The sequence below is a fragment of the Lissotriton vulgaris genome, chromosome 1_1, assembly GCF_964263255.1.
Source record: "Lissotriton vulgaris chromosome 1_1, aLisVul1.2, whole genome shotgun sequence".
NCBI lineage: Eukaryota > Metazoa > Chordata > Amphibia > Caudata > Salamandridae > Lissotriton > Lissotriton vulgaris.
Window position 1 is genome coordinate 71,529,188 of NC_141685.1, and position 11,934 is coordinate 71,541,121.

An 11,934-nucleotide genomic window follows, 5' to 3' on the forward strand; every position below is an offset into this window, starting at 1 on the left:
GCAAGAATAAGTTGAAGAGCCCTGAGGCAGCGCAAGGAGATATCTCAAAAAGGTGTTTTCCACCCTTTGTATTGGTTCCACCTTCACGTAACCCCATATCCCAGCCCCATAGATTACGATGGATATGCATTATGCCTTGTAGATGTTTAGTAACTCAGTTGGAGGCCGCTTACCCAGTCTGCGTGAAAAACTAATTAAGGCCGCAGTTGCTCTTGTAAACGACAACTTCCTTACGTAATCGCTGATTCCAGCTTAATACTGACTAGGAAAATTGCTTTGGACTCTTGTTGAGTGTTTCCTAAGGTCATTACAAACTTTTTTTTATATTAATATTTAGGTACAGAGCGGCCATAAATATTTGATACCTGTCTAGGGCATTTTGGAGTTCCCGGGAAGTACGGGCTAGAATGACCGCGTCGTCCGCGTAAAGCAAAGCAGGAATTGGGTGTTTCTTAATTTGTGGTAAGTCCTGGCACCCTTTCACCATGGCTCGCTCAAGGGCATTGGTGTAGAGAGTAAAAAGGAAGGGTGCCAGGACACATCCCTGCATTACTCCCCGCCGTACTTCGAACGACGCGGTCAACTGTCCACACACACCGTACCTAACTTGTGGAATTGGCTCCTGAGTAAAGTACACAAATGAAATCCAGTATGACAGGTTCTACCCCCATGTCCTGCATGACTGCCCATAGCTTGTTGTGGCTAACGCAGTCGAACGCTGCTGATAAATCAACGTATACTAGGTGGAGACACCCGCCCTTCGCAGACACATACTTCCCCGCTAATAGTGTTAGATTCAGGACCTGTTCAGTGGTACCTTAGCCCTCACGAAAGCCAAACTGGAGGTCTGATAGTACTGAATTTTCTTCTGCCCATAGTTGGAGTCTCTCTAGGATGATGCGGCCCGCCACCTTCACCAAAGAGTCCAACAATGATATTGGTCAGTAACATAAAGGGGATTGCCTGTCACGCTTTTTAAAAATTGGTACTAGTATACTAGCGGACCATGTGGTGAGCAAACCGACCATACAAGATGCTTCCAGTACCCGAACTAAAATGGGGGCCCAGAGTTCCATATTAAATTTAAATAGGTCTACAGGGACTCCATCCGGGCCTGTTGCTTTACTGGTCCTACTTGCTGCAAATGCAGACTCCACTTCCTTTAAGGTAATGTCAAGATGTATTGGGAAGGGAGTGGGATTGATCTTATTATTGCTATCCCCCATCGCAGTTTTTTGGAGAAGCTTTTCATTTTCGGGTAAATCAAAGATCGGGGCAAAATGGTTAACCCAGGTTTGTTCATCAATTGCTACATCCACTGTAATCAGGCGCATAGAGTTCAAGGCCCTCTGCTTTGTGTTCAAAATTCTTAAATCTAACACCCCTATCATCCTTCAGCACCTTTTGTCCTCGTACACCCCTTCGCGCAGCCTTCGTTCTGCTGGCCAAAATCTGGCACTTGTCCCCCGATTTCAAAAATGTAGATTGGGTGGCCGATCGTTTACGGTCTTGGCCTCTAAACTATGGAACGTACTTCCTGCCTACATTTGCTCTTTGGATGACCTTCTTGCTTTCAGGAAAGCTGTCAAAACCTATTTCTTTCCTCTGTCTTATTAATCACTCCCTACTTTTTCTGTGTTATTAGTTATGTTATCTTTTCCAGTTACAGCGCCGGGACGCCCCTTAGCTGGGGCAGCTGTGCGCTTAAAAAATCCAAATAACATAACATAACATAACACTGCTGGATTAGAATGAGTGTCCGCTAGAAAAGGTGACTTGACTATGGCCCAAAAGGTGGTATTGTAATTTATGGCACAGCTTTTATGGAGTTCTTCCCACAGCTCCTCTTTTAATTCCTTTTTCCTTAGTTTTAATACACAGTTATATTCCTTTCTGAGGTGTGAGATTTCATTTTTATCCCTTACCGGTCGTTGAAGAGCCCATTTCAGTTTGGAATGGGCTTTGTTGCACTGTGTGTTAAAACACCCATTTGATTTTACAGTCTTTGATCTTACATTGGCCGTCAGGGCTTCTTTAGCTGCTTGGTTGATTAACTGAAAATTATCCAGAACCAGCTGGTGGTTACTTGTGTAATCTAGACATTTTTTAATGGCTCCAAGGGAGTTCGTCACTATCTTAGTTGTAATTTGCAGTGGGCCTATTTTTCCCCATTTATGGGTATAGCCATTTAGTCGGTTTATCGACAGATTTGTCTGGCCCAAAAACACCAATGAATTCCCTCTATCTACAGATGGTGGCAAAGATAGAGTTATGCTGTTTGGATAATGGTCGTGTAGTGCGATATCGTGTGTTAGAAATTTTAATAGTCTGGGGGACGAAGGTGTAGTGACCAATATGTAGTATATAGTGCTAGAGGATCCTCTCCCATTATAGGTGTTTCTTAGGGAAATTGGAGGCTGCACGAGTTCATTTGCTAAGCCCATTTCAAGATCGAAGATTTTTTCATTTAGGAAATTTCCCATCAGGGTATGATTGAAGTGGGTAAGTGGATTATTGTTTTCGTCCTCAATGCCACACAATCCGTCAGCACTATATCCACAGATATATTGATTAAAATCCCCCACCCCATATTATATCTAGGTCCTTCCTTACTTTTCTTTTTAGTTCTACCAGACTGGTATAGATCTCTGTTAGTACATTTATGACCTCATCTGCAGTGAGGTTATTGTAGAAATTAACAAGGGCTATGAGGGTAGTTTTATCTATGTTTAAGGTTATAATTTGATAGTTAGGTGCTACCTTAGATACATCGATTTTCAATGATCTTATAGTATTGGAGACGAAAATGACCAGTCCGCCCTTTGCTCTTCCAGAAATCAAAGGCAAAGCCATAGAGTAAAAACTTTTATAGCCCTCAATATGGATCTGGGTAGTTAGCCATGTCTCCTGAAGACATATGATGTTAAATTTGCTAATGAAATGTATCCAAAATTCATTATTTGCTTTGGATTTCAAGCCTGCGATATTCCAAAAATGCAACCGTAGCTCGGCCCTATCAATGTGTTCAGTTTTAGAGGGCCCTTCTGGGGTCACAGTGAAACTACCTACGGGATCCTGTCTGGGTTTAGGTTCCACCATGCTTTCATTAAGTTGGTCACTTTCTCCTCCTGATAATGTTATATCTTTTGGGTCTCTAATAGGGAGTCAGTCTTGTTCTTCCAATCCCGATAGTGGGGTAAATCGATTTACTGTGGGAAACATCTGTTGGAGATCATGTCTCTTACAATTCTCAAGTTGGTGGGAAAATGGCATACAGGTTAAAGGGGGATAGAAAAAAAGCCCAGGGGAAGTATGTTAATTTCACCTCTGACAAAGTAACTCATAATTAATTCAGTTTACTAACCTAGGTGATCCAAAGTTAAGCACTATGCAATCGCCAGGACATGATCTTGGGCCAGAACCCACCCACTGCACCCTTTTTGCCATTTTAAAATCTCTGAATAGTGCCTCATCTAGACCTATTTTTGAACCTATCCAATGTAGGGCTTTATCTCTAAGCGTTTCCCATCCCTCTTCATCTGAGGTAGATTTACGTGGGACGTTTGCCAGCACCACAACATAAGGTGTTGCTGCCGGTGGAAGATTCAAAATTTCATCCGGCCTTAGTTTTTTCGTAATCTGATTATCGGGCTTTGATGAGAGGTTCTGTTGTAAGCGAGGGGGAAGAGCGGGTGCACGTGATAGAATAGTATCTGGGGTTGCCTCAGCGGAATTATTGACCGTTCCACAAGCTTTAATTTGGGAAGGTTTAGATGACTGAGTCTTTGGTCTTAAACTAGAACTTGTTTGGTTTGACGTAGTTCTCATTTCCTTCTTGGCTTATAGTTTGATTACTTTGTGGGGAGTAAATATTTTTATTAAGCAGCCCTGAGCCATAGCGTATGCTCAATTTGACTCAGTCTGTTTTCCATTTGGTCCAGCCTTAACCTAAGATACATATCCAGCCTTTCTAGTACTATAGTTATTTACACCAGCCCGGCCTTGTTGTGTGCCCCCTGAGCTTGTGTCGATGTTTTAGATATCCCTCCTTTCCGCTTTTCTTGCTTGGTGTGTTTCTTTCTAGGGGTTTCTGCTTCTGTCTCGCTGTCTGGAGGAGGGGGATGTGCGCTTGTGTCGCTTAGGGGGTTCGCCTGGAGCGTATTGGCCTGATGACCCGGATCTTTCAGTTTTTTCTGTGGGGGTTGTTCGATAGAATCTGAATCGCTTAAAGTGATTCTATCATCGTTTTGCTGGACACAACCATTTACAAAGGGTTTTGTTGGTACTATCTGTCTTTGGTTTGATGACCTGGCCGATGTATTAAGTTCCAAAGAATTTGCCTTTATCTGTTTCTCATCTGTACTAATCTGATTTTCGAGGGTGCCCATTGCTCCCGTTAGGTAGCTTAGCAGGGTTTTTTGTGTATCCGCAACAGCCCTCCCCCTGTCCTTAGCATTGGGGCTGACATGCTTCCTTTTTCCCATTCCTATGCTCTCCAAGTATGGTCCTACCGTCACAAATTACAATTAGGGTAAGGTACAGGAAATAAGTATTAGCCAAGGGGAATGGCCCAGCCCAGCCCCGGTCGGCCACTGACGGGCACAGACTGGCCCAAACTTGGCCCAGGCTTAGCCCGACGTGGCCAGCGCGCGGTCCCGCGACGCGGGGGCTGTGCTCAATTTTAAACGCATCCAGGCGCGGGAATGACGATGGCGGCTTCCGCCGCGTAGGGGCCTGGGGGTTGTGGTCCCCCTCCGCACTGCGGCTGCGAAATAAGTGAGGCTGCGGCGGCGGGCGGGAGACGGCCAGCGGCAAGGGCAGGCAGCAAGGTTAGTGTCCAAATGCCCCCAACAGTCTAAAAACAAACGCCCGCTCCACCGGGGCTGTGCTCTATTTTAAACGCCTCCAGGCGCGGGAATGGCGATGGCAGATTCCGCAGCAAAGGAGCCTGGGGGTTGTGGTCCCCCTCCGCACAGCGGCCGCAAAAGAATGGAGGCTGCGGCGGCGGGAGGGAAACGGCCAGCGGCAAGGGCAGGCAGCAAGATCGGTGTCCAAATGCCCCCAACAGTCTAAAAACAAAGGTGTGAATAGAAAAGGCGCCAGGATACATCCCTGCCTCACACCTCTTGAACAAGGGAAGTGATTTATTGTGTTCCCCTCTTCATTAATTCTGACCTGTGCAGCGGTGTTCTGGTGGAGCACTCTCAAGATATTTATCACGCCTGGATCGACACTGAGCTGCCCCAAACATTCCCATAGTTTCCTCCGATTAACCCGGTCAAAGGCTGCCGTCAGGTCCATGAAGGCCAAGTACACCGTCCCCTTACTTGCCATGGTGTACTTGGCCACCAGGTGGTATAGATTAAGGCATTGGTCCGTTGTGGATCGGCCATTTCTAAACCCATACTGGGTGTCCGAAATGATTTCATGTTCCTCCGCCCAATCTGTCAGCCGGTTAAGGATAACCCTTCCCAGGACTTTCACAGTCACGTCTAATAACGAGATCGGACGGTAACATTGTGGGTCGCTCCTATTTCCCTTTTTAAAAATCGGGACTATAGTGGCCAAGGACCATGACCTGGGCATCCCTGCTTCCACTGCAGTATTAAGAACTCTTGTGAGTAGAGGGGCCCAGAGGTATGCCTGGCTCTTAAAGACATCTGGCGGGATCCCATCAGGGCCTGGGGCCTTGTTACAGGTCAGCCCGTCTATTCCTGCTTTGATCTCTCCCAGGGAAAAGATGATCTGCGTGCTGATTGCGTTTTCTACATCTGGGCTCATTGAGTCTTCCGAACCAGCATAATTGTACAGGCCTTTAAAATGCTCCTCCCACAATTCTGGGAGAATATGACAGACCACTTTTGGTTTATTTGATTCCTGGAAGCAAGGATCGTTAATTACTCTCCGGAATTCGTTCGTATCCCTGCGCCCTGCAGCATCTTTTAGTGTCTCCCATGCCTGATTCTGAAGCCTGGTCTTACGCTGTTTAATGGCCCTTTTATAATGTGCCCTGCACTCTACCACTTTACTCTTATTTTTGGGGACGGTTTTAAGTGCTAGCTTCAGTTCTCTCTGAGCCAGGGTGCATTCATGGTCAACCCATCTAGGGAGCAGTCGGCGGGGTGATGCAGCAGAGAGAGTTCTGGGGGCTGTAGTCTCCCCCCTCGGCGGCCGCGTGGTGTTTCTGGCAGCGGCGGCGGGGGAGACCAGCAGCCGATGGCCAACAGTGTTGGCGGCGCGTCAATGCAGGTAGGAGGTCACCAGTGATCGAGTGCTTGCCCCAAAGAGATTAGAAACAGAAGCTCCCGCTCCACGAGGGAGCGCCGCTCCTTTGAGCGCCTCCGGGTGCGGAAGTGGGCGGAGGTGGGCGGGGTGATGCAGCAGAGAGAGTTCTGGGGGCTGTAGTCTTCCCCCTCAGCGGCCGCGTGGTGTTTCTGGCAGCGGCGGCGGGAGAAACCAGCAGCCGATGGCCCACAGTGTTGGCGGCGCGTCAATGAAGGTAGGAGGTCGCCAGTGATCGAGTGTTTGCCCCAAAGAGATTAGAAACAGAAGCTCCCCAAGTTAGTAAAAAAAACAGCATAAGTCTTGGCTGCTTCTGCTGCACCCAGTGTCTTGTGGGTCTTTTCTGTCTAATTTTTCTGCCTGGAAAAAAATTGTGTGCTGTTTTCCTGCACCCGGTAAATCCAGGTGCAGAAAAGCCTAACAACTGATAATCAGGTGGGATAAAATGAACACATGAAAGTACTCCTTAATTTCATTGCCCTTGATTCAAACTCTGTACCATAGTTGAGGGATAGGTCTAGGCATAGTCCTCGCAATACACAATAGATTTGCGTGCGGCAGAGGCCAGAGCTCAAAAGTCAGGATACCAGATACAAGTAGGTGGTAACTCAGGGCAGGGGGAAACGCCTGTTGTCCGTGGAGGGGAAATTCCCATCCTAGAAATCTACATTAAAAATTAATTAATAGTATTCTATTTTAAATATATGTTTGGTGCCAGTCCATATGACTTTAATTTCTGCTTTGGGGATTCTATGTTACAAGTCCATAGGCTACATGTATCCTTTCTGAGCTTAATAAAATGTTGGAAATTCTACAAATCCTCACTCCTACATCCAAGTACTCTCAGGCTACCATTCTACACTCTACTCTGTCTCAAGAACAGCTCAACATTTTCAAAATTCTGCAATTCTGCATTGATATGGCTTGCAAATTACTTTTGGGGAAATTTACATGTATTAACTATTTAATTTTAATACTATAGGTGATTGAAATTATGGACGAAGAAAGCAAGATTTAGCACCAGCCAACTGAATGTTAGTGCCATAAGAAGGATTATTTTGAAAAACTGAAGAACATCTAGCATTCTAAGTTTAAACAATTTCCAAAATCTAGGTGTGGCGAGGAAGTGGGAGCTGAGGAAAGTACTATGCCTGTAAGTGAAGTCTCTCATTTTGCATTTCATTAACCCAGAGCAAAGTCATATATGTCCACACAGCATCAGAAATAATGCCAGAAAGACCAATCACCACATCCTCATCTGAAATATTATCAGAAAGACAAATTGCCTCAGCATGACAGAATAACGGTCATCTAAAGCACGCATGATCTAAAGCATCATGTAATTCCAGAGAGGAAGCACACACTGCATAAAAGAAAGATATAACAAAAGGTTTCTTCTGCAAACCATCAAAGAAAAGACACTGAAAGAAGACTCCGAAGCTGACACGCTAACCACCAAAAGATTGGAAAATCACCTTTGTTCAACAATGGTTTTTAACCAGTTACGCAAGTTTGAGACTATCTGCCTCGGTATATAACACCCCGACCCACTCTGCTCACTCTGGCGAAAAACTTAAAAATTCACCACTTTATTGTGTTCATGACCATCTCAGATTGTTTCCTTTTTATTGTGTACTGTTCTGTAATTCTATGTAATTCGCCTCAACATTATCTGTTGTGCACGAGTGATATGTAAAACTGTTAAATATAAAAATGGATTAAGAGAGCACCGTTGCTCTATAGCTAATGTAAATAAATCCTTGTTTTCAGAACTACAATCCTTAACCTTACACCAAACATAGAAAGGGTAAAAGGAACTGATTTTCTGCGACTGGTGAGCCACAATATTTTTGTGCATGTTCTAATGTTCTCAGTTACTGCCATTACGCCAGTGCAAAAAGGTACTTCTCAGTTTAATCATTAAATATCAGACTAACACCTTATCACTGCATTGCTAAGAACCTATACAAATAGATTTGAGAAAAACTTATGTCACAAAATAAGTTGCTGCCGATGAGGCTATAACCAAAAGACTGTTATCTGCTAGTAACATTTCGACAGGTTTTAAAGGGCTGCATTCAGACATATTTTGCTCAATTCAAGTGTTAAGAAGATTACACACAATTTCTTTTAGAGATAAATGCTAAACATTATCTAAACAAGCCCGATTCTAAAATCGGGTTCACTCTTACCATATCTTGGCATATAAGCAAGAGAAAACTAAATGTAGAGATATTAACTCTAGGAATACACCTTATAAAAACACGGACTGTGAGAACAAATTCAGTGTTAAAACCCACCTCAATCAAAGCAAAATAACCCAAGTTGGGGAAAAAAGTTACCTGTGCCAAAAAAGATTCAGCCATAAATCTCATCTCACTGTATTTGAGAGAATGCACACTGGGAAAAATCTCTCTTAGTGCTCTGAATGTCAAAAAAGTTTCAGAGATAAATATTATCTCACTGAGCATATGAGAATCCACACTGGGGAAAAACCTTATCAGTGCTCTGAATGCCAGAAAAGGTTTAGTTTAAAAGCGAGTCTATATCGACATGTGAGATTCAGCCATAAATCACATCTCACTGAATTTGAGAGAATGCACACTGGGAAAAACCTCTCTCAGTGCTCTGAATGCCAAAAAAGTTTCAGAGATAAATCTTATCTCACTGAGCATATGAGAATCCATACTGGGGAAAAACCTTATCAGTGCCCTGAATGCCAGAAAAGGTTTAGTTTAAAAGCGAGTCTATATCGACATGTATTAACCCACTCTGTGGAAAAACCTTACCAGTGCTCTGAATGCCAGAAATATTTCAGTGAAAAAAGAGACCTTACTGTACATACAAGGACCCACACTGGGGAAAAACCTTATCAGTGCTCTGAATGCCAGAAAAGTTTTTGTAAAAAACAAAGTCTTTCTCAACATGTATTAACCCACACTGGGGAAAAACCTTATCAGTGCTCTGAATGCCAGAAAAGGTTTTGTAAAAAAAAAAGTCTTACTGAACATGTATTAACCCACACTGGGGAAAAACCTTATCAGTGCACGGATTGCCAGAAATGTTTCAAAACCAAAACCTGTCTCACTCGGCATAGAATAACTCACACTGGAGAGAAGGCTTATCAGTGCTCGGAATGCCAGAAATGTTTCATTGACAAAAACACTCTCACTCATCATATAAGAACCCACACTGGGGAGAAACCTTTTCAGTGCTCTGAATGCCAGAAATGTTTCAGTGTGAAATTCAGACTCACTGAACATACAAGAATCCACACTGGGGTAAAACCTTATCAGTGCTCTGAATGCCAGAAAAGGTTTTGTAAAAAGCAAAGTCTTTCTCAACATGCAATAACCCATTCTGTGGAACAACCTTATCAGTGCTCTGAATGCCAGAAATGTTTCATTGAAAAACGCTATCTCATTCTGCATATAAAAAAGCACACTGGGGAAAAACCTTATCAGTGCTCTGAATGCCAGGAATGTTTCAGTATAAAAAGTAATCTCACACGGCACATAAGAATCCACACTGTGGAAAAACCTTATCAGTGCTCTGAATGCCCAAAAGATTTCAAACGTAAATCACTTCTAACTGCACATGTGAGAGTCCACACTGGGGAAAAACCTTATCAGTGCTCTGAATGCCAGAAATGTTTCAGTGACAAAGGAAGTCTTTCTCGACATACAAGAACCCACACTGGGGAAAAACCTTATCAGTGCATTGAATGCCACAAATGTTTCAGTGAAAAAATCAAGCTCACTCACCATATAAGAACCCACACTGGGGAAAAACCTTATCCATGCTCTGAATGTCAGAAATGTTTCAAAAACAAACTCCGTCTCACTCTGCATATACGAACCCACACTGGAGAAAAACCTTATCAGTGCTCTGAATGCCCAAAAGGTTTCAAACTTAAATCACTTCTAACTGAACATGTGAGATTCCACACTGGGGAAAAACCTTATCAGTGCTCTGAATGCCCAAAAGATTTCAAACTTAAATCACTTCTAACTGCACATGTGAGATTCCACACTGGGGAAAAACCTTATCAGTGCTCTGAATGCCAGAAATGTTTCAGTGAAAAAAGAATACTCACTCGGCATACAAGAACCCACACTGGGGAAAAACCTTATCAGTGCATTGAATGCCACAAATGTTTCAGTGAAAAAACCAAGCTCACTCACCATATAAGAACCCACACTGGGGAAAAACCTTATCAGTGCTCCGAATGCCAAAAATATTTCAGCCGTAAATCTAATCTCACTGCACATGTGAGAATCCACACTGGGGGAAAAACATTATCAGTGCTCTAAATGTCAGAAAAGAATCAGAGGTAAAGATAGTTACATGCACCATCAAAAATACTTCAGGACTCCAAGTGCCAGAAAAGCATCAATTTTAAACACAATCTCACTCTACATGAGCAGACGCACACAGGGAAAAAACATTACCTATGCTGTGAATGCCGGAAATTCCTATTTGATAGGTACAGCCTCACTAACCATAAGCGACTCTATACTGATGAAAACCCTATGAGTGCGCTGAATGCCAGAAAAGCTGCAGAGAAAAACGCTATCTCACCATGAGAAACTCCACACTGGAGAAAATCCTTATGCCATAAAAGCTTGAATCTGAAAGACAGAGTTATGCTTCACGAGAGATCCCACTCTGGGGAAAAACCTTATGAGTACTCGAAATGCAAGCAAAGTTTTAGTCACAAATGACTTCTCACTTGTCATGAGCGAACTCATACGGGGGAAAAAAGCCTTATGTGTGTTCTGAATGTCAGATAAGGTTTATTCATAAATACAATGTCACTTCACATGAGAGAATTCACACTGGACTAAAGCCTTATAAAGGAGGGGAATGCCAGAAACGTTATACTCAGAAAGGAGATCTCACTAAACATGAGAAATGCACCCACACCAGGTGAAAAGTAAGGCATATCTTGAGTTGCAGGAAAGCTTCTAACAACCTGACTTTACATAAGAGAGCACATATTCTACTTGCAATAGGATTAATCAAGAAATTCTTGCAGGATAACTTAGGCTGCCCGCATGCAACCTCCAAAGAAATTTTAGGCCCTGAAAATGTTTTAATTGCATCAAAATCCACAATTTGACTATCTGAAAGTTACAAAACTCTCAAGGTCTTTACTTGACACAGAGAAGTGTTAGTACTTACAAACATCAACTAATTACCAAACAATTCACAATATTAATGTCTTAAATTTTCTCCGCCCAAAAGGTTTCTACTCACCCTTGTTTCTTAACATATGACTGAAATCTAGATTTTCATGATAAGATTAGGCCTAGGCGGTGTTCCTCAGTGAAGAACTCTGCAAAGTGTCAAAAAAACTCAACCGCTCTACGCGGAGTTCTGCAAGCAGCGGAGTGTGTTAGGGTCATGCTGTTTGAGGTGATATTGATCTCCGATTGTTAGTCCCACCCTGTAAAATTAATCGTGAATGGCACCATGTGCAGCGCAAGAGGGTGCAGCTGCTTCTACTCGAGCGGCAGCTTTGTCAATGCGAAGGAAGGTTTCTCAATGCGAGTGGTTGTATCCTGCCGCGACTACTCGCATTGAGAAATCCGACGACGAATCTCGCCAGGAAGTTAGTTTTTGCTCGCCAACTAGACCTTGACAAGCGCG

The 11,934-nt window shown here is 43.5% G+C and overlaps 1 protein-coding gene across 2 annotated transcripts; it reads left to right on the plus strand.

Annotated features, from left to right (window-relative positions):
• The first annotated feature begins 8,675 nt into the window (after positions 1-8,675).
• On the plus strand, positions 8,676-10,595 carry LOC147737353 (uncharacterized). 2 transcript variants are annotated; one of them, XM_086934702.1, is made up of 5 exons: positions 8,880-9,150; positions 9,403-9,521; positions 9,594-9,678; positions 9,763-10,101; positions 10,186-10,595. In XM_086934702.1, the coding sequence occupies exons 1-5, from the start codon at positions 8,880-8,882 to the stop codon at positions 10,593-10,595; spliced, it is 1,224 nt and encodes a 407-aa protein (XP_086790828.1). The 2 variants fall into 2 exon arrangements, with proteins under 2 accessions (XP_086790818.1, XP_086790828.1); XM_086934692.1 differs by having other exon boundaries at positions 8,676-9,644; positions 9,723-10,185; positions 10,270-10,595.
• The last annotated feature ends 1,339 nt before the right edge of the window (positions 10,596-11,934 follow it).